General features: G+C 42.0%; 2 protein-coding genes across 2 annotated transcripts in view; both read right to left on the reverse strand.

The window, feature by feature from the left end:
- Nucleotides 1-8,982: 8,982 nt before the first annotated feature.
- Nucleotides 8,983-9,217, reverse strand: LOC145508985 (small ribosomal subunit protein uS14). Its single transcript, XM_081496833.1, has one exon. It carries the CDS (start codon nt 9,158-9,160, stop codon nt 8,990-8,992), a length of 171 nt encoding a protein of 56 aa, XP_081352959.1. The 5' UTR covers nt 9,161-9,217; the 3' UTR covers nt 8,983-8,989.
- Nucleotides 9,218-15,027: 5,810 nt separating this feature from the next.
- Nucleotides 15,028-22,130, reverse strand: part of CNGB3 (cyclic nucleotide gated channel subunit beta 3) — a 157,643-nt gene continuing 150,540 nt past the window's right edge. Inside the window, exons 16-18 of the mRNA XM_081496818.1 lie at nt 18,687-18,833; nt 18,271-18,445; nt 15,028-15,474 (exon numbers count right to left, since the gene is read on the reverse strand). Of these exons, the coding sequence (XP_081352944.1) occupies nt 15,232-15,474; nt 18,271-18,445; nt 18,687-18,833 (565 nt within the window). The 3' untranslated portion in view covers nt 15,028-15,231. The remainder of the gene's footprint in view (nt 15,475-18,270; nt 18,446-18,686; nt 18,834-22,130) is intronic.

A 22,130-nucleotide genomic window follows, 5' to 3' on the forward strand; every position in this document is an offset into this window, starting at 1 on the left:
TTGTGTTAGGCAGGACAGTATATTCACCTAACTCTTTTTTTTTAAGTTGCTTCTATCATGTTGCAGTGATTGGGCAAGGTCTTGGGGGAATAGTAGTGATGTCGGTAGCCAAAGTTGCCACCTTCATGGAAATAATGGACTGGATTAAGTGAGTAATTGTGGAGACCTGAGATCAGTGCGATCAAGCATTGTTGGGGGAGACCCGACGCATCTAGCTGTCAAGGAGCACTTTTCCCAGGATGTGCCGTTCAAGGTGAAACCTGAACGTTCACTGGATGACGGACGTTCAAAGCATTTATGAAGGTGTCATATCAACAGCAACTGTGGAGTTGAATGTTTGGGGAATGGGAAGGATTTAAGTTTGCTGGAATACAAAGTGCGTGAGGGAGACCGTGAGAGAAGAGGGGAGAAAGGAGACGGAGTGGCGGGTGGCTTTCCATCCTGTCCAGGCCCCGGGGGCATTCACAGGCGTCCCTGCTTAGGCTTAAAGGAATGGGATACCACCAAATGGACTTAGCAACTCTGATGCGATCCGAGTCGGGTTTTTGAAAAACGGAAGGGCCTTACTTTAGGGCAGATAGGAGGGACCCCGTTGCCAAAGTTGCTGTGGCCACAGTGGCCTGGGTGAAGGCCTGATGAGGGAGTAGGTGGCAGTTGCCGTATGGCGGAGATTCCGCTGTTCGGTTGCTCATTTGCCAAGCTCTGATTCTAGGTCAGTTTCTCAATTCTAGGCTTTTCCTGCCACAGCCCTGCCTCCACACTGAATCATGTTGATTAGCCCCATGTCAGTCCCTTCACGGCCCCCATGCTGACTCACACCTGATAACGCCACCGAGTCCCCGAGTCCCCGGCCCCGCCAAGCCCTTCTCATTTGTCACCCTTGCAGCAAGACCATCACCCTTGTCATTTGTCACTGAGTGTTCCCAGGTGGCTCAGTGGTGAAAGAATCTGCCCGCCAATGCAGGAGATGTGGGTTCGGTCCCGAGGTCCTGCAGACCCCTTGGAGGAGGAAATGGCAACCTGTTCCAGTCTTCTTGCCTGGAGAATCCCACGGACAGAGGAGCCTGGTGGGCCACAGTCTACGGGGCCGCAAAGAGCAGGACAGGACTGAGTGACTGAGCACACGGCTGCCTTTGGCCAAGTTCTGCAGAGTACTCAGGAGAGGTTGCAGTGTCCGTGAAGAATTATACTAGGGCTTGGCTCGATTCTCTTCTCCCTAAAAGGCAATGATCAGGAAGCAAATGTCATTATAAGCAGAATTGTGACCTCTTACAATAGGCAAATGAGAGCCCTAGTATCTTTGATTTTTTTCATAAATGTGCCAGGTTTTGTAACAGCGCTTGGTCTTCTAGGACTGGATGCAAGAATCTCAGGGGTTGGGGACCTTGAGAGAGTTCTCAGAGAGAAGATGGAGTGCCACAGGATTCATCTTCAGCCACGTCTTCCAGCCAGTAGAAAGTATTTACTTGTTTTTGAATAAATAATTGAATAGTGAAAGTGAAAGTTGCTCGGTCAAGTCTGACTCTTTGTGCTCCCACGGACTATCTAGTCCATGGAATTCTCCAGTCCAGAATACTGGAGTGGGTAGCCTTTCCCTTCTCCAGGGGATCTTCCCAACCCAGGAATCCAACCGGCGTCTCCTGCATTGCAGGCGGATTCTTTAAGAACTGAGCTATCAGGAAAGCCCAAATCATTTAGTACTAGCAATCAACAGGTGAAGTCAAAGTGAGTAAAATTTCTTAGTAACCTCAAAGAGTTTATGATCTAATATGAGAAAGGAGACAGTACATGATGCTAAAACAAGAAAGGAGCAAGGCGAGGCAGGCTCTTTGTGAGACTGGACCTGTTTTTCCCCCCCAGTCTCCACACCATTTATTTCTCCGTCCCAGGAGGTGGGGTCGCTGGGGCAGGGAGGGCAGGAAGCCTTGCTCCGGGGCCACGGAGTCCGGGGCTCCTTCAAGTCCCAGCAGCTGATGCAGAACCTGTCCCCGCGGGTGCGCGGGCGCCGCGGTTGACCCGGCGGCCGCCCAGCAGCTCGCTGTAGGAGCGGGTCTTCGCCGCGGACCTCGCGGACGTGGTGCAGCCTGCAGAGCGCGCAGGCTCGCCGGAGCCCCGAGGGCCGAGGTCCTGGACCACGCGGTGTGCCCTGCCTGCCTGCCCGTGGCCTGCGCCAGCTGCGGCCTGAGCTCGGAGAGGAACCCTCCGGCTCGGAGGCGCGGGGCGCTTTGACGTTCCCTACGAACATCCTCTGCTTGACGCACTGGGACCGCGGGGGACCGCGGGGACCTGCAGAGACACCCACCGACTCCCGCCCACACTGCACCTTACCCCTTCAGTCATCTGTGGTCAGGAGTACAGTTGTTCAGTAGCTCATTCGTGTCTGACTCTACGACCCCATGGACTGCAGCACACCAACTCCCGGAGCTTGCTCAAACTCACGTCCACTGAGTCTTTAATGCGACCTAACTATCTCATCTACAGCCACCCCCTTCTGTTGCTTTCAATTTTTCCCAGCATCAGGGTCTTTTTCAATGAGTCGGTTCTTTGCAGCAGGTGGCCAAAGTATTGGAGGTTCAGCAACAGTCCTTTCAATGAATACTCAGGGTTGATTTCCTTGAGGATTGACTGGCTTGAGCTCCTTTCAGTCCAAGGGACTCTCAAGAGTCTTCTCCAACACCACAGTTCAAAAGCAACAATTCTTTGGTGCTCAGCCTTCTTTATGGCCCAACTCTCACATCTGTCCATGACTACTGGAAAAACCATAGCTTTGACTATTTGGACCTTTGCGGGCACCGTGATGTCTCTGCTTTTTAATACACTATGTTTGCCATAGCTTTCCTTCCAAGGAGGAAGTGTCCCATCACCTCATGGGAAATAGAAGGGGAAAAAGTGGCAGTAGTGACGGATTTTATTTTCTTGGTCTCCAAAATCTCTGGGGACAGTGACTGCAGCCATGATACGAAAAGGTGCTTGCTCCTTGGAAGGCAGGCTATGACAAGAGTCCAGAAGGTACCCTGAACACTGCTTCTGGTCAGATGCTCCTCCCTCCTGGTCTCCAGCGTCCATCGTGCCTCCATCGTGCCGACCCCGACCAGGATGGGGCCTGCTCTTCCTCACCAGCTTTGTCTTGACATCCCTCACGCTAATCTCCACATGGCTTCTCTGTGAACCCATATTCTGACCACACCCCTCTTCTCTCAAATGCCCCTGTCCTTGGCGACTGAGTCATTCATCTGCATCTTCTGAACAACTCATATCTGCATTTTCTGAACAATTGCTTCATGTTTCTGTTCTAATGAAGCCTGGCTGTCTTAAAGGAGCTTACCTCCTCTGCAGCCCTCTCGAGTGGTTCTCTTCTCTTCCTGATCCCCCGCTGGGCTTGGAAGCAGGTGCAGTGAACCCTTAAGTCCTCCTTTGTGCTTTCAGATGAACTTTTCCTACTCTTGAAGACAACCAGCTCTGAATATCATATCCCTGGACTAGACCACACTCTCCCTCATCCTAATAATCATATCCTGCCCCTTGCCTCAGCCCTTACTCCTAAGGTCATACCTTGTCATTATCAATTTCAATGCCCTCCTAATCTCAATTTCAGGTACCCTATTTTTTAGCAACAACCCACTTTCCAACTTCCTCCCTCTAGTACTAAAACTCCAACAAATCATTCTCCATCAGCATCTTCAATCCTCTAAACCTTCCAAGTGTTCAATGACTTTCATGGCATGAACCCCTCCTCCTTTCCTAGATGTCTTTCCTACTAGGCTTTGCCTTGGCCATCCTGCTCCCGCCATGTGGGCGTTCTTGCTCTTAAGTGTGCGAGGCGTCCTCCTGGCTCAGGGCTTTCACACATGCTGTCCCCTTCCAGTAGAACCCGTCCTTGTCACTTGTGAGCCTTGCTCCCTCACCTCTTTCAAATCTTCATTCCAGGATCAGTCAGTGAGACCTTTGCTGACCATCCTATTTAAAATTGTACCTCTTTCCCCAGGACATTCTGTCTCCTTTCTGTGTTTAGGTTTTGTGTTTTTTTTTTCCCATTAATTTAATTTTTATTTTATATTGAACTATAGTTGATTTACAATATTATGTTAGTTTTGGGTGTACAGAAAAGTGATTCAGTTATACATATGCATATGTCCATTCTTTTACAAATTCTTTTCCCATATAGGTTATTACAGAATACTGAATACAGTTCCCTGAGCTATACAGAAGGTCCTCGTTAATTATGTTTTATATATAGTAATGTGTATATATGAATCCCAAACTCCTCCTATACATCTTTCCTCCCTCCGCGCAACTTTCATCTTTGGTAACCATAAGTTTGTTTTCAAAGCCTGTGAGTCTGTTTTGTTTTGTAAAAAAGTTCATTTTTGTATCATTGTTTAAGATTCTACATATAAGTGATATCATATAATATTTGTCTTTCTCTGTCTGACTTACTTCACTTCATATGATAATCTCTAGTTGCAACTATGTTCGGTGCAAATGGCATTATTTTATTCTTTCTCATGCCCGAGTAATACTATCACATATATATATATATATACTACATCTTCTTTATGCATTCCTCTGGGGAAAGACATTTAGGTTGCTTCCATTTCCTGGCTATTATAAACCGTGCTGCAGTGAACATTGGCGTGCAGGCATCTTTTTGAATTGTGGTTTTCTCTGTATGTATGCCCAGGAGAGGGATTGTGGTAGTTCTTTTTTCAGTTTCTTAAGGAACCTCCTTACTGTTCTCCATAGTGGCTATACCAATCTACATCCCCACTGACAGTTTGGAGAATTCGTTTTCTCCATACCCTCTCCATGAGAGGCATTTTGACTGGTGTGAGGTGTTGCCCCTTTGTAGTTTTTATTTGCATTTCTCTAGTAATTTGTGATGTTGAGCATCTTTTCCTGTGCCTCCTAGCCATCTTATGTCTTCTTTGGATAAATGTCTGTTTAGATCTTCTGCCCATTTCTTGATTGGTTTGCTTTTTTAAAATACTGAACTGCAAGAGCTGTTTGTATATTTTGGAGTTAATCCCTTGTCAGTCACATCATTTGCAAATACTTTCTCCCATCCTGTGACTTGTCTTTTTGTTTAGTGATTTCCTTTGCTTTGCAGCAGCTTTTAAGTTTAATTAAGTCCCATCTGTTTATTTTTGTTTTTATTTTGCCTATGTTTTTCTCTAATAGCTTTATAGTAACTGTCTTACATTTGGATCTTTAATTCATTTCAAGTTTACTTTTGTCTATGGTGTTAGAGAATGTTCTAATTTCATTCTCTTATATGTAGCTGTCCAGTTTTCACAGCACCACTTATTGAAGAGACTTTTTTTTTTTTAATAAATTTATTTATTTTAGTTGGGGGCTAATTACTTTACAATATTGTAATAGTTTTTGCCATACATTGACATGAATCAGCCATGGGTTTACATGTGTTTCCCTTCCTGGACCTCCCACCCACCTCCCTCCCCATCCCATCCCTCTGGGTCATCCCATTGCCCCGGCCCTGAGCATTTGTCTCATGCATCAAACATGGAATGGTGTTCTGTTTCACATATGATAATATACATGTTTCAATGCTATTCTCCCAGAACGTCCCACCCTCACCTTCTCCCTCAGAGTCCATAAAATTGTTCTATGCATCTGTGTCTCTTATTCTGTCTCACATATAGGGTTATCGTTACCATCTTTCAAATTCCATATATATGCATTAGTATACTGTATTGTTGTTTTTCTTTCTGGCTTACTTCACTCTGTATAATGGGCTCCAGTTTCATCCATCTCAGTAGAACCGATTCAAATGTATTTTTTTAATGGCTGAGTAATATTCCATTGTGTATATGTACCACAGCTTCCTTATCCATTCGTCTGCTGATGGACATCTAGGTTGCTTCCATGTCCTGGCTATTGTAAACAGTGCTGCGATGAACATTGGGGTACACGCGTCTCTTTCAATTCTGGTTTCCTCGGTGTATATGCCCAGCAGTGGGATTGCTGGGTCATATGGCAGTTCTATTCCCAGTTGTTTAAGGAATCTCCACACTGTTCTCCATAGTGGCTGTATTAGTTTGCATTCCCACCAACAGTGTAGGAGGGTTCCCTTTTCTCCACACCCTCTCCAGCATTTATTGCTTGTAGACTTTTGGATAGCAGCCGTTCTGACTGGTGTGAAATGATACCTCATTGTGGTTTTGATTTGCATTTCTCTAATAATGAGTGATGTTGAGCATCTTTTCATGTGTTTGTTAGCCATCTGTATTTCTTCTTTGGAGAAATGTCTGTTTAGTTCTTTGGCCCATTTTTTGATTGGGTCGTTTATTTTTCTGGAATTGAAGAGACTTTTTTTCTATTGTATATTCTTGCTTCTTTTGTCATTGTTTAATTTGCCATAGGTTCATGGGTTTATTTCTGGGCTTTCTGACCTGTTCCACTGATCTACATTTTTGTACCAATACCATACTATATTGATGACTGTACCTTTGTAGTATAATTTGAAGTCAGAGAACCTGATTCCTCCAGCTGTTTTTTCATCCCCCCTTCAGGATTGCTTTGAAACTGTAGATTGCCTTGGGCAGTATAGTAATTTTGGCAGTATTGATTCTTCCAATCCAGGAACATCTATTGGCATCATCTTTGATTTCTTTCATCAACATCTTATAGTTTTCAGAATACAGGTCTTTTGATTCCTTAGAAATGTATATTCCTAGGCATTTTATTTCCATGTTTGGCTTTTATTTATTTTTTTTCTTGTTATTTCCACCCACTGACATGTCAGTTTCAAGAAATCGGGGATTTTTGCTTATTTCGTTCACTGTCTGGAAAAGAACTTGGCATTAACTAGGCCCTCCCTACTAATCACTGAAAGAATGAATGAATCTGGTATGTATTAGAGCACGTAGAGGGGTAGAAGTTAACACATATGAGAAAATATTGACGTTTAGAGTGGGGAGATTTTCTTCTCAATCTGAGTATCAGTTAGAACAATGGGGAGATCTGGAAGAACTTCATGGGTGGTTTGGCATTTCATCTCGGATTTGATGGTTACATAGAGTTTTATCGTGTAAAGAAGAGACTCCAGACAAATAAATAGACATTGTCCATTGGTTGAAGTCAGAAAGTAGGGTGAGTTGGAAACATTATTAGTACAGGGAAATGAACATGTGCTTATAATAACCCTTTTATTTCATACTTGAATCTCTTTACTCACTTTTACAAATGGCATATCAAAATTGCAGCTGTATTCATCTTTCACATTCCTAGTTTAGTGAAATCTGTAGTTAGTCCATTTCTGAAGGACAAGATAAATTTGAAAGTTTCCTGTCAAATTTGGAGTATAAATATGGTCCTAAAATGGCAGACTTAACCACCATTTTGCTCTGTGAAATCTCAGGAAATGCACTTGTTTATTTCAAAAAGTCCTTCTTCGGGTGGATGTTACTTTTATCAAGCTTGTCCATCATCTTACTGTTTGAAAAACGATGTGGTATCTTTTTTCTTGGATTTTGCCATCACACACACATCTGATGTGACCCTAGATTTTGTTTTGTGTTCTGTATAACAGCAGCATGGAGTAGGAATCTCTCAATTTCTTTTCAAGTCTGAGGTTTTGGAATAAACAACGCAACTTGGTTTATTTAAATCTGGGTTCAAGAAACAACATCATGAGCCTGTTTAGTAGCACTCAGCATGCAGTGTGTGCTGAATTCTGTTTTACACAGGAGTCTCAGCACAGGAAGTTTTAGTAAACTTGCAGCAGAATTGTGTGTAGTGGGCAGAGATAATCAGAGGAGCAAAGGACAGGAAGGGCCTGTGACCTTTCAGGTACACCTCTCTTTCCTCATATGAGAGAGTTATTGTCTAGAAATGTCAGCTTGTATTTCTTAATGATTCACGTTTATTTGACCTTTGCAATGTCACCATTCTAGTCACAAAAGTTATGGTAGGAAAAATACTGCCAGTTGTAAAAACTCATAGAGGAAATCATCAGATTTTACTATAGTGTGCATGGGTAAGGTGCTTAAAACATGAACTTCAAGTATCTTTTGTCTGATTAGACATAATCAATTTCAGGACAGCATAATGATTAATATCTTCTGAAGATTTTTAAAAATTCCTCCTAGGTAGGTAAAAGAATTATTTTTAGAATAGAATAGGTCCAAACTATGGGGTCGCACCAAGTCCGACACGACTGAAGCGACTTAGCAGCAGCAGCAGCAGCAGCATAGACGCTTCTCTTGTTAGCATCCTATATGGCATTTTTCATGTAATGCATAACTGAAATGAAACATAGTATGTTATGTTTTATTTTAGGGTTAATTAATACCAGTTAAGCCGAGATGTTTCCTAGACTGTGGAGGGGACCAAGTTGCTCCTCTCCTGTGGATGTACTTGGAGATTTTAGCTTATTTTAATACAACATGCAGTATAGTTGTACATTTAAAAAATGATTTCAAGTTCAAAGTTCTCGTTCTATTTTAAATAAAGGTTTTTTTATCTTTGACATGGTCTGTGTGTAGGGTTGCCAGATTTAGCAAACAAAAATACAAGTTTAATTTGACATCAAGTTAACTCTGAATTTCAGGTAAACAAAGAATAATTTTTTGGTATAGACATATCCTAAATTTGACATGGGACATACCTATACTAAAAAATTATTCACTAACTGGGTGTTCTCTATTTTTTTGGGCAATCTACCTGGATGACAGATTGCAAAAATGGCCCAAATCCTTCCCTTCTCTGTATTTACCCCCTTTGCAGCAACAATTGTTATTTTAAGTCCTTAAATTTAGTGAGCCAAGGAAACTGATCTAGTCTAACAATGCGAAGGGGAGCTAGGCATGTTTTTAAAACTAGGAGAAAGCTCATAGACTGTGCTGAGTTTTTTTGGTTTTTTTTTTTTTTTTTTTTTTTGCAGTTTTTAAACTTTTATTTTATATACAAAGAACTAGTATTATCTCCGCCTAAGGTTGATGTGCTGGATGAACCATCTAAGGAAGTTCAGTTAGTCCAACTTAATGAAGCCGATGTCCTTCGCATACTGGCGGAAACACTGGCGGCACATATTGAGGCCGTATTTCCGGATCAGACCGTGCCGGTTTGAGCAGACCCGGCAAGAGCGAGAACCCTGACCGAATTTTCTCGGATGGCTCCAGTAGAGCTGCTGGTGACCCATGTTGCTTTCTCGGCTGCAACGAGGTAAAAGGCTGTGCTGAGTTTTAAAGGCCACAGATGTAAGGTAAGGTAAGAGATATTTTTTGTAATTAATTTTGAGCCAATAACGCTTGAGGATGACTTCAAGAAATCAGAGGAAATTGCTTGATAAATACACTTGGGCCCAGGGGAAAAAAATTCACTTTTGCAAAAAGACATTGCGTCTTTGGCCATGTAATGTTCATAAAGGGTAGAACTCCTGTTGAGTGGCTTCCCACTTTCTAGTTCCTCCTCTGAAGACCTTTTCAGGATATCTTCCTTTTAACCAGCATTTTGCATTACACCTTTGGCGACTGATCACTGAGGTAAGATTCTGGTGGGGGTGGGGAGAGAATGTTCATATATTTCTGCATCACCAATTAGCCAGTTAGTCAACTGCTACTTGTCAACTAGTCAAATGATCATGGGCTCTCACGGGTCCAGAGAAGAGAGACAGTTGGCTTAGCAGTAATAGAAGAAAAAGAAACAGAGGAAAGCTCAGTTTTTATCTCTGGGGACCACTGGATGTCTGGGTTTTGACTCTTGGTCAAGAAAAGGGTGGTGGGATTTATAAGGTGGTATTTAAAGTGCCGCACTCCACGAGTGACTGCCAGAATCAGTTTTCACTGAAAGTTTTCTAGTGATCTCACTGGCTAGTCAGCCTGCCTTGTATATGTGGCTCCAGGGATATAAGATCCCCATTGGGAACCTCAGCTTTGAACTCTCCTGAAGCTTAGGTTCCTTACATAGATGTGGGTAGTTCAGTCCTAAAACAGACGTGATCAGGTCCTTGTGGGACTAAGGACATTAGGGGTGTGTTCATGGAAGTTTAGTCAGACCTTCCAGTGCTTGCCTGGGTAACTTTTCTTTTTCTGCGTGGTATCCATTACCTTTAGATAAAATCCCTATGAAGTATGAGTATGCTCTGTGGAGTGTGGTGAGCCCTTTCCAATATCCTAACACAGGAAATCTTTGTACTCATAACGATCAAGGGCAAGTTAATGAGGCAACCCACTCCAGTATTCTTGCCTGGAGAATCCTACGGACAGAGGAGCCTGGTGGGCTACAGTCCATAGGGTTGCAAAGAGTGGGACATGACTGAAGCGACTTAGCATGCATGCATGCAATGCTAGATTGAGTTTGCATTCCCTGGAGAGCATACTGTGTAGGCAAGGAGATGGTGGAAGAAGAAGAAGGTCCTGCAGGGAAGCATGTCGGTGGTGACCTGTAGTACTGAGCAAATGGAACCGGGGCTGCGGCACGAGTGTGGGGAACTGGCAGGAGAGAGCACGCCCATGGGGAGTTTGGGGACCAGGTTGGGGGGGTGTTCTACGCCCGTAGCACTTGGAAGACATGGTCAGCAGCAGTGAGACTTAGTGTTACTTGAAATCAAGTGTAGAATATTGGAAGATACACCCTACTTCTTGAGGGGATCTGGGTAAGAAAGAGAAAGCCTGAATGAGCACTTCCTGGGTATTTATAAATTCTCAGCTGAGAGAAGCGGAAAGAGTATGGAAGAATGAGACCTGGAGGGCTCCATGCCTTGAAAAGCTGGATATTTTTGAGCAGAAATCTCAGCAGTAACTCCGAGGCCTGGCAGAGTGATCAAGGCAGAATCGAGGAGGCTGGTCCTGGCCTCAGCACTGGGTGGAAGAACACCACACTTCATTTGGGGATTCCATTCACTTTTAGTTTAGTAGTTCAGTCATGCTCGACTCTTTGCAACCCCACGGACTGCAGCACGTCAGGCCTCCCTGACCATTACGGAGTTTACTCAAACTCATGTCCATCGAGTCGAGGATGCCACCCAACCATTTCATCCTCTGTTGTCCCCTTCTCCTCCTGCCCTCAATCTTTCCCAGCATCAGGGACTTCTCAAATGAGTCAGCTCTTCGCATTAGGTGGCCGAAGTATTGGAGTTTCAGCTTCAACGTCAGCCCCTCCAATGAACACCCAGGACTGATCTCCTTTAGGATGGACTGGTTGGATCTCCTTGCTGTCCAAGGGACTCTCAAGAGTCTTCTCCAACACCACAGTTCAAAAGCATCAATTCATCAGCACTCAGCTTTCTTTCTAGTCCAACTCTCACATCCATACATGACCACTGGAAAAACCATAGCTTTGACTAGATGGACCTTTGTTGGCACAGTAATGTCTCTGCTTTTTAATACGCTGCCTAGATTTGTCATAGCTTTTCTTCCAAGGAGCAAGCATCTTTTAATTTCAGGGCTGCAGTCACCATCCGCAGTGATTTTAGAGACCAAAAAAATAAAGTCTGTCACTGTTTCCCTTGTTTCCCTGTCTATTGCCAAGAAGTGATGGGACTGGATGCCATGATCTTAGTTTTTTGAATGTTGAGTTTTAAGGCAGCTTTTTCACTCTCCTCTTTCACTTTCATCAAGAGGCTCTTTAGTTCTTTTTCCCTTTCTACCATAAGGGTGGTGTCATCTGCATATCTGAGGTTGTTGATATTTCTCCCAGCAATCATGATTCCAGCTTGTGATTCATCCAGCCCAGCATTTTGCATGATGTACTCTGCATATACGTTAAATAAGCAGGGTGACAGTACACAGCCTTGGCGTACTCCTTTCCCAGTTTTTAACCAGCTTGTTGTTTCATGTTAAGTTCTAACTGTTGCTTCTTGACCTGCATACAGGTTTCTCAGGAGACAGGTAAATTGGTCTGGTATTCCCATCTGTTTAAGAGTTTCCCACAGTTTATTGTGATCCACACAGTCAAAGGCTTTAGTGTAATCAATGAAGCAGAAGTAGATGTTTTTCTGAGATTCTCTTGCTTTTTCTATGATCCAGTGGATGTTGGCAATTTGACCTCGGGTTCCTCTGCCTTTTCTAAATCCAGTTTGAGCATCTGGAAGTTCTCAATTCATGAACTGTTGAAGCCTAGCTTGGAGGATTTTGAGCATGACCTTGTTAGCATGTGAAATGAGTGCAATTGTATGGTAGTCTGAACATTCTTTGTCATTCTCCTTCTTTGGGACTGGAATGAAAACTGACCTTTTCTAGTCCTGTGGCCACTGCTAAGTTTCCCAAATTTGCTGGCATATTGAGTGCAGCAGGTTAACAACATCAACTTTTAGGATTTGAAATAGCTCAGCTGGAATTCCATCACCTCAACTAGCTTTGTTCGTAGTGATGCTTCCTAAAGCCCATTTGACTTCGCACTCCAGGATGTCTGACTCTAAGTGAGTGATTAAACCATCATGGTTATCCAGGTCATGAAGATCTTTTTTGTATAGTTCTTCTGTGTATTCTTGCCACCTCTTCTTAATATCTTCTGCTTCTGATAGGTCCGTACCGTTTCTGTCCTTTATTGAGCCCATCTTTGCATGAAATGTTCCCTTGGTATCTCTAATTTTCTTGAAGAGATCTCTAGTCTTTCCCACTCTATTGATTTCCTCTGTTTCTTTGCGTTGTTCATGTAGGAAGGCTTTCTTATCTCTCCTTGCTATTCTTTGGAACTCTGCATTCCGATGGGTGTATCTTTCCATTTCTCCTTTGCCTTTCACTTCTCTTCTCTTCTCAGCTATTTGTAAGGCCTCCTCACACAACCATTTTGCCTTTTTGCATTTCCCCCCCCCCCCCGGGGATGGTTTTGATCACTGTCTCCTATACAATATTATGAAGCTCTGTCCATAATTCTTCAGATCTAATCTCTTGGAACTATTTGTCACTTCCACAAACCCTATGAATAGGATTAGTGCCTCCATTAAAGAGACTCTGGAGGGATCCCTTGCCCATTCAGGCATGTAAAGACACAGTGAGAAGGAGGCTGCTAAGAACCATGTTGGGCTTCGATCCTGCACTTCCAGCCTCCAGACCTGTGAGAAGAACACTGTGTTGTTCATAAGCTACGCCGTATGTGGTGCTTTTATTACAGCAGCCCACCTGGTCTAAGATAGTTGTATTTTAGAAAGGTCTGACTTTAGCCATGGCGGAAGGACTGAGAAAGATAAAGTGATTAAACTGGATAGTTGGTAAAAAGTGATTATTTATTTGAATTGAACAGCAAATATGAACTGAATTGTTAGCATTGAAGTTGAAAAAGAAAGGGAAATTAATAAGATTTAAGAAAGAGACAGGATTTGGTGCACTAAATAAGCAATGGAAGAATTACTAATTATTCTTAGATTTGAGTCTGAGAGACTGGTAGAATGAAGATATTATCTAAAAAAGGATAGTTTGGGAGAGAAAATAAATGACAGGGGAAGAGCATAAATTGCAATGGAGGTTAATTTTACTTTCTTTATAGAATATAATGGGAGAACATATTATTCACAAGCTCAGGACTTTTCACATTTATTTTTTCCCTATTATCAGACTTTTTAGAGGTCCTATTTTTACCTTTTTTTTCTGGATCTTGTAACACTCTCCACAACAAACTCCCATTTATCAAGTAAGCACTATTTAACAATTTCTCTCTGTTTGCTTAACTCTGGAAAAACACCACCCAACCTTTTGTAAAATTTGTCATGTCTCTGTGATACTCTTAACATTTTTGCATATAAAAATGGTGAGTACTAAATGATACATTTTATTCTAGTGATTACTTTATACATGGTTTGCTGAATGCATCTGTGTTGTACGTTTTTTGGCTAATATAATTTGTTAAAACATTTTCAGAAAAGTGCTGTTACAGTGACCATCTTCTGAGACTTGGAAACAGCCTTATTATACTGAACTTAATGTTATACACTAATGGCATTTATTAGAATGGAATTCTATATGTATTATTACTTCCGATAGCAGCCTGGCTTTTTTAGCCTCCTCACAGCATGAGACTTTGGTAATTATGCTAATGCTAGCTGATTCATGAGGACAACTTCCTAAAGTGCACTTAACTAACTCGGAGATTTTGTAAACAGCTGTACATGTAGTTTCCGGAAATTGCAGGGATATGTCAATCTGACATGTGTACAGTCTGCCTTCCTAACCTCATCAGTTTTTACTAAAGCTGAAAACAAGAAGCTCAAATTTGGCACCTTCTGAAGCAAATGCCTGCAAATATCTGAGAAATGTCCCTTTAGCCTCCTGGAAGATGGGGACAATCTGATTTCTCCTGTTTGAGTCTGTTGAGCCAGATGAGACTTTTAAGTTGATATGATGGAAAATATTAAAGCTTGTGTCTTTAGGAAAGGATATAGCTTTTCCAACATGTTGCTGCAATGTGATTTTGCTTGTGGGTTTGGGCTTGCCTGGTGGCTCAGACGGTAAAGAATCTGCCTGCAGTGCAGGAGACCTGGGTTCAATTCCAGGGTCGGGAAGATACCCTGGAGAAGGGAATGGCAACCCACTTCAGTATTCTGCCTGGAGAATCCCACAGAGAGAGGAACCTGGCCGGCTACAGTCCATGGGGTTGAAAAGAGTGGTACACAACTAACACTCTCACTTTCACTATCGTTAGTATTGCTGACCAGCTGTGCTCTTCAGAGGAGTCCTTTGCAAGGTGGGTTTTATAACCACTGAGTTCATAATGATTGCTTCCTTTAATCCCACCTGCTGGGTTGATCTGATGCTTGACTGACTTATCACCCTGGCTTGGATAAAAATCACTTGATTTTTTACATTTTATTAAAATCTCATACTCCTCAAGCAAAGGATAATAGTCATACGTATAGAACATTTAACCAAGACTAACAGTGCAATGCAAGACTTTAACACACACACACACACAATTAAGAGAAAAACCTAGTGAATCATTTCAGAGCTAAGAACAACCTAATCAAAACGGAGGGAAGAAACATCATCAAGAAGGAACAGAAGAAAAATAACCTTCTAGGTACCATTAGGAGAATACCAATTGCACAAAGCTAATAACAACGGAGAATAGGGATTTTTTTTTTTTTTTTTAAATAATCTTCTTATTGCCACTGCAGAAGATCACACTCTCAGATAAGCCCTAGAAACTAAGCTAGAGATTTGCCTATGGTTTCTCAAGAGTGCCGGCAAGGTCTTTTCCTGTCATTAGTTTAAACTCGCATGCTGGCTATGATCTCTTGGGGAACTAGCTAGAGTGTATCTGAAGATAATCACGTATTTATTGCTTAGCCTTTTCTTTGACTTCGATCGTCAGAACCTCTTCCCCGGCCTCGGCAGAAGGAGCCATGCTAATGATGAGTGATTGATGGGTCGTTCCTCTGGGTAAAACTGCCTTTCTAATTGCCTGGGGCGCTTCCTCCGCTGTAATGGAACTCGTTTCAAGTGGTTTCTCTGCTGGTTCTCCTCCTTTATCTTCAGATTCTTTTCCTTTATCCTCTTCTTCCTGGTTTTCATCTTTTCTCTAGAAGAAAGTTATTGGAAAGAGTTGGTTGGTGCTGAAATCATAATTGAGGGTGTTGGAGTCTTTTGATTAATATGCAGTACCTAAGGATCACCATCAAGAGAAAGACTGATGTAATATGGGAATCATGTCTGCCTTTGACTATCCTTTAACTAAGTTTTCTGGTGTGCTGGAGAATGAGGTTGAGCTGTCGCCTTTGAATTTAGAGTTAGTGTGCATTACATTTCTGTTCCTGCCAAGGAATTTGCTCCCTATTGGCCCTCGTGGTCTCTGAATTATTAGACTTAGTGCTCAAGACGCTTTGCTTTTCAAGTATTTACTTATTTATTTTATGAAGATGAAGTTTTAAATATTTATCTTTTAATAAAAAAGTATTAGCCCAATACCAAAAAATACTCTAAAAATACTCTAGAACTATGGTTTCCCTCTTGCATAAGCTCATAGGAGCATCTCAGAGAGAAATTCATGTCTCCTTTCTAGTACAGTCTTCTCCATTTGCCCCATGGGTATTTGATATAGTTTTAGAACCTTTGGCATTTAGTGTCATCTGTAGAAATTTCACATTAAGAAACATACCATGTTCTTTGCTGGTGATGCTTGAGATCAGTTTCAAAGAGGCTTGTACAGGGTATGAAGGTGCATACACAGAGTTGAGAGCCTGACTTAACACACTGACTTACAGAGTTGTTTACCTCGTAAGTCTTTTATACAAATTATTATTTGCCTGCCAATTAAATGAGGTATTTGCTGTACACTGATCTTCATCACCCTGTTGTGTGTGTAGAAAAGGAAGAGGCAAGTTTGAATCTCTTGAGTGTGATTGACTTTGTAATATTTGCTTTACCAATTTTCGGAAAGAGTCACAGATACTCCTTTCTTACCGTTTTAGAGATAACATAATAACTAGATTCAGAAAATCTGAATCTCTGCTCTGTTTTTCAGGATCTGCCCTCATATGCTTATCATGAGAATCAAAGAAATATGAAAAAAAAAGAGAAAAGCTAAAACATTTGAGTTTCTTGACATTTCTAGGAATTAGGGGACAGCTTGGTGTAGGTGTTGAAACCTGAGTTTCTGAGTAATAACTTTTGCTCTGTCATTGATGGTGATCTTATCTAAAGAATTGATCTGGATTTCAGTTTATTCAGCTATAACATGAAGGCTGTGATGCCCTCTGTGAGGTCACTTCTGACTTAGTGATAGTAATTAAATGAATACTGGTAAAAATGTTTAATGGCTGGTAAAATGTCTTATGCATTTATAGGTATATATATGTGTGTGTGTGTGTATATATATACATATATATATATATATATATATATATATACACACAGTTGATCCTCATTATTCATGGTAGTTTTGTTCTATAAAGCTGCCATAAACACGGAACTAGAAAACCCTGCTCTTTGGGGTAATGCAGGTTTAGGATCCTACAAGCCTCTGTTTTTAACATTTTTGTCAATTGCTCAATACATAACCTTGTTTTACATGCACTTCTGTTTAGAAACACCTTATTTAATAAGTGAAAGTGAAGTCACTCAATCGTGTCCAACTCTTTGCAACCCCAGGGACTGTAGCCTACCAGCCTCCTCTGTCCATGGGATTTTCCAGGCAAGACTACTGGAGTGGGTTGCCATTTCCTTCTCCAGGAGATCTTCCCAACCCAGGAATTGAACTCGGGTCTCCCACATCGTAGGCAGACGCTTTACCGTCTCAGCCACCAGGGAAGTTATTTAATGTGTATGGTTTATTCATTACATTGAACTCACAGCCAATAACACTCTGATTCATGCCTGGATGAAGCTTATCTAATACACGTGTTTCTCTGTAAGGCACATCACAGCATTTTTGCCCTTTGGAAAGTACTTTGGCACTATGTTTGAGGGCCATTTTTAATAGTGGGAGGGGGGAAATGCACAAAAATACAAAAAACATGACAATAAATAGACCATGAAAAGTTCATTCATTCACAGTGTGAGAGCTGAAACAAGAAGGCAGAGTGTCTCCTTGTTCAAATTCAGCTGGAAACATGTGCCTTCAGCAACTTCAATTTTTCACTACTCTGCACATGTATGCCTGTGAATGACCCCCAAGCCCCTTAAGTATTAGTTTTGAGGTTACACACACATTTTAGTGAGTAAGCAGTTTCACAAACACAGAAAACACAAAATGAGCCACCAGAGAAGCCACATATATATACACGTGCTGTGTTGGGCTTAGTCTCTCAGTCGTGTCTGACTCTTTGTGACCCCATGGACTGTAGCCCACCAGGCTCCTCTGTCCATGGGATTCTCCAGGCAAGAGTACTGGAGTGGGTTGCCGTTCATTTCTCCAGGGGATCTTCCTGACCCAAGGACTGAACCTGGGTCTCCTGAATTGCAGGCAGACTCTTTACCATCTGAGGAATATAGAATCCCACAAAAATCAGTCCAGATTAAATGGCTACCCAATTCAGTGTTCTTGCCTGGAGAATTCCTTGGACAGAGGAGCTTGGCGGGCTACAGTCCATGGGGTTGCAAAGAGTCAGACACAGCTGAGCGACTAACCCTTTCACTTTTTCTCATATATATAGTCACAGAACACTAAAATTGTCATAATAAACCCATGGGGATTAACTGTGATGATACATGGGTATACAGTAAATAATAATAAGTGCTATGTATAATGTAGCAATTATATGCATTAGATGAATCCAGATGATCCCAGTGTCTGACATGGGATTAAAGTAGAAGCTTGTCTGAGTGTATTTTGTCCAGTGGTCTCTGTTACAGCCCTGCTTTCCCTCTGTCCTATTACCTGAGCGGTTTGTTCTCTCTTCAGTGTGAGTAGTCTTGCAAGACCTGCTTTTCCAGAGCTTCCCAGAAGAGCTTTAAACATTTTGGGTGTTTCTTGTTTCGGTGGGAAGAGAAAGGCAAGTGCTTTGTTTGGGGGGGTTGCCCCTGTGCCTGGAGCTTTGCCCTTTAGAAGCACTCTGTGGGCAGGAGAGAAAGGGCATTTTAGATAGCATTGTGAGGATTCTGGAAAAACTTACCAGAAATACTATCTTTTCTCCTAATCTGTGAGGTTTTCAATGTATAACCACATAAACAATAGTCTATTAAGTGGCTCTCCTGGAGGAAGTTGATTGCCGCCATCAGCACAGTGTAAAGTCAAGTCAACTCCTCTCTAATTGTTTTTTTTTTTTTCCTCTAATGAGATTTCAAAGCTGGTACCTGGCTTTCTTCATGAGCAGCTTTTCAGAATCTGGATAATGCACTAGAATTTCTTGGAGGGTCTTTTTGTCCAGAGTTAAAAGATTGGCAAAGCCATGGGCCACCACGTTGGCAGTTCTACGGTTTCCTCCTCTTGCCGCTAGAAGGCTGTAAGAGAAAAGCAAGTCTTTGCCACCATTTTCTATCTCCCTCCACCAAAATCTTTTAAAAAATAAATACCACATGTTAGAGCCATTTATACTGCTTCGGGGTCATTCCCTGGAGGTGAGAGTTCAGGTGATTCTGTGGAGAGAATCAGGATGTGGTGGCAATAGAAGTGACAACAGCTTTTAACATGTTTGGCATCTAACTCCTGCCTCGAACCAAGGCCTTGTAGCCATCAGAGCCCGGGAGATTCTTCCTCCCAGATTCCAGAAGTGCTGACTCTCTTTGGACTAGGAATCCTCTGTTTGCTCTTCCAAACTCACATTTTATCCCTCCTGACCTCTTTGCCCTCCAGGAAGCTGAACTGTGGGTTTGCTGTCTGACTTTGATTTGGGTTGAGCCAATGGGAAATATGAGTAGGAAGTCAGAAAGCAGGTGGAGAGTGGTTTTGGAGCATTTATTCCCCCATTCTTGCCCTGCCAGGACTTAGGTTAGCAATGGCTGCAGTTTCTACCAAAAACCCACAGCCCCTGACACGTGGCCATCTCCTAGAGGAACGACTCCCACAGATTTCTTTCCGGGCCCTAGTAACTCGCCCCGCCCTTGTTCGCTTTAGGCTTGGCTGTGAAAACAGCTCCCTTGTAGCTAGCTTTGAGATGTACCAGCATCTCTGGTTGGGTACTCTGAGAGTTCTTTTAATTTTCTTTGCCCGACTTCTGCCAATAATCCCTTTATTAAAGTCTTCTTAGTTGATTTCCTGAAGTGTACATTCTGGTTTTCGCCTGTACTCTGAGTGATAAAGCTGTGACAGCAAATCTTAATGATGCTTCGGTAACACTAGGCGAATTCAGTCTCTTCCTGTAAGTAATTTCCAGATCAAATTATTCTCAGTATCATAAATTGCTCTGTAGTACGGTCATTAGGGCTTCCCAGGTGGTTCAGTATAAATAATCTGCCTGCCGAGCAGGAGACATGGGTTCTATACCTGGGTTGGGAAGATCCCCTGGAGAAGGAAATGGCAACCCTTTCTAGTATTCTTGTCTGGAAAATTCCATGGACAGAGGAGCCTTGGCAGGCTACAGTCTGTGGGGTTACAAAGAGTTGGATGTGGCTTAGCGAAACAATAGCAGTGGTCACTCACATACCACTTCCCACTTGGAATGTTCTAGAATTGTGGGTTTTAGATCTCTCAGGGTATAGCTGGGGCATTTTGCCTTTTGGAAGTAGCCAAATGATAGTTATCAAATAAATGAACAATGGCCTGAATGAAACAAATGAATATAACTTCTATCATTCAGCAGTAATCTAGAAAATAAGGGTTGGTCTTTGAAAACAAGACAATAAAAAACACATTTCAAATGTTAAAAAAAAAACACTACAGGCTCTGCAGTGAGATGGTAACACTAGCTGAGATTCAGTCTCCTGGAGTCAACCATTTAGAAATGGAGAAAGAAGTCTCACATTAATAAAAACAATCTCCAGGGGTGGGAAGGACTGAGAAAGCGGTCTGGCAATAGGAACGCTCAGGCTTTCACAGCCCTGCCTTTGGGGGCAATGAGGTGTGAGAAGCTGCCTGGATCTTGGGCCTGAAGATTGATATCAGACCATGTGTATTTCTCCAGCTGTTGTTGCAGAAAATGGAACATTCTGACTGGCCGTTAATCATTAGAAAACTAAAGCAGAGTTTCAGCTGTGCCATGTAAAGAGCGTGGAAGTTGTCATTCTTGTCTTTACAACTTCAAAAAGTTGAACAAACTGAAAACCAATGACTTTTCTCAGACCTGTCAGAGAACTGAGGTTGCAAGGTCAACTGCCACCCAAATCTGGAGAGTCAGATGATTTCAGAAAGTCGTGGCCAGACATGCTTATCTGGGCAGAAGCCCTTGGAGCTGTAACTGGTAGGGAACACTTAAATGGTAATTTTGACAAACTGCTATAGGTTGAGAGTACATTATTAAGAGAATGAGAAACTCAGAGGGCCACAATTAGGGGGAAACTGATACTTTCATGGGTTTGGCGTTGAGAAACTCCAGCAAATTCTCATGGTTGAGAGCCAAGAAAGATCTGCTTGTTGCTCTGGCAGTAAAAGGGGATAATTAATCATTGTAGGAAAAAAAAACAAAACAAAACTCCCAGGGTATATTTGTTCTCCATCACAAAGGCCTACATCCAGGGAGAAAGATTACCAGAGTCTTATCCAACTTCAGGAAGGGCATTTCTCTCACCCTAGGTACTTCTAGCCTTCCTATCTTACGTAATAGGATAAGAAGGACCTGTGAAGATCGCATCCCAGGGACATAAGTGCCCTAAAAGACTAAGATTTAATCCTAAAGTCTGAGCTCTCGCCCATACCTTAGCACCATGTTAAAGGGGCTTATATATAAAAAGAGTGGATTATAGCTGCAAAATGCAGACTTGCTCTGACGAAGAGTACTTAAGGAAGGCCAAAGTCAACAGAGGAGATGTAAACAAGGGCACTAGAGACATTTAGAAGTTCTAGCACCCACAGCTACAGCAAATGGTAAATACAGCTCAACTCCTAGTGAGGTTAATACAACATCTCATTCTAAAACCTTTTGCCTCAGTTCCCATTACATCATGTACAACTTTTAACAAAAACGACAAAGCACACTGAAAAACAAGTGAAATACAGCCGGAAGAGCCAAAGAAAGCATCAGAACCAGACTGAGATGGAAAACAGATGTTGGAATTATCAGGCAGAGAATTTAAAATAACCATGATTAATATGTTAAAGGATCTATTGGAAAAAGTAGGCATCATTCGAGAACAGATGGGTAATGTAAGCAGAGAGATAAAAATTCTAAGACAGGTTTGAAAGGAAATGTTAGAAATCAAAAATACTATAGCAGAAATGAACAGTGACTTCGATGGGCTCATCAGTAGACTGAGTATGGCCAAGAAAAGATTACATGAGATGTGTAGAAAGTTCCTGAACTGAAATGCAAAGAGAAAAAAAAGAAATGAAAATAAAAACAGAACACCAAGAACTGTGAGACATTCTCAAAAAGTATAATATATATATATATATATATACACACACACACGCATCTACCAATCTCTAATACTAAAAAAAGCACTTGAAGTAATTGTAGCAAGAACTTTCCCAAATTAATGACAGACAGCAAACCACAGTTCCAGGAAGCTCAGAGAATACCAAGCAGAATAAATCCCCACCCCATTTCTAAGCATAGCATATTTGAACTACTGTAAACCAGAGACAATCTTGAAAAGAGCTAAGAGGGGAAAACACTACTTATAAAGGAATGATAATAAAAATTA

This window comes from Giraffa tippelskirchi, chromosome 6 (genome assembly GCF_054371585.1).
Source record: "Giraffa tippelskirchi isolate mGirTip1 chromosome 6, T2T-mGirTip1v1.2.pri, whole genome shotgun sequence".
In the NCBI taxonomy this organism is placed as follows: Eukaryota; Metazoa; Chordata; class Mammalia; order Artiodactyla; family Giraffidae; genus Giraffa; species Giraffa tippelskirchi.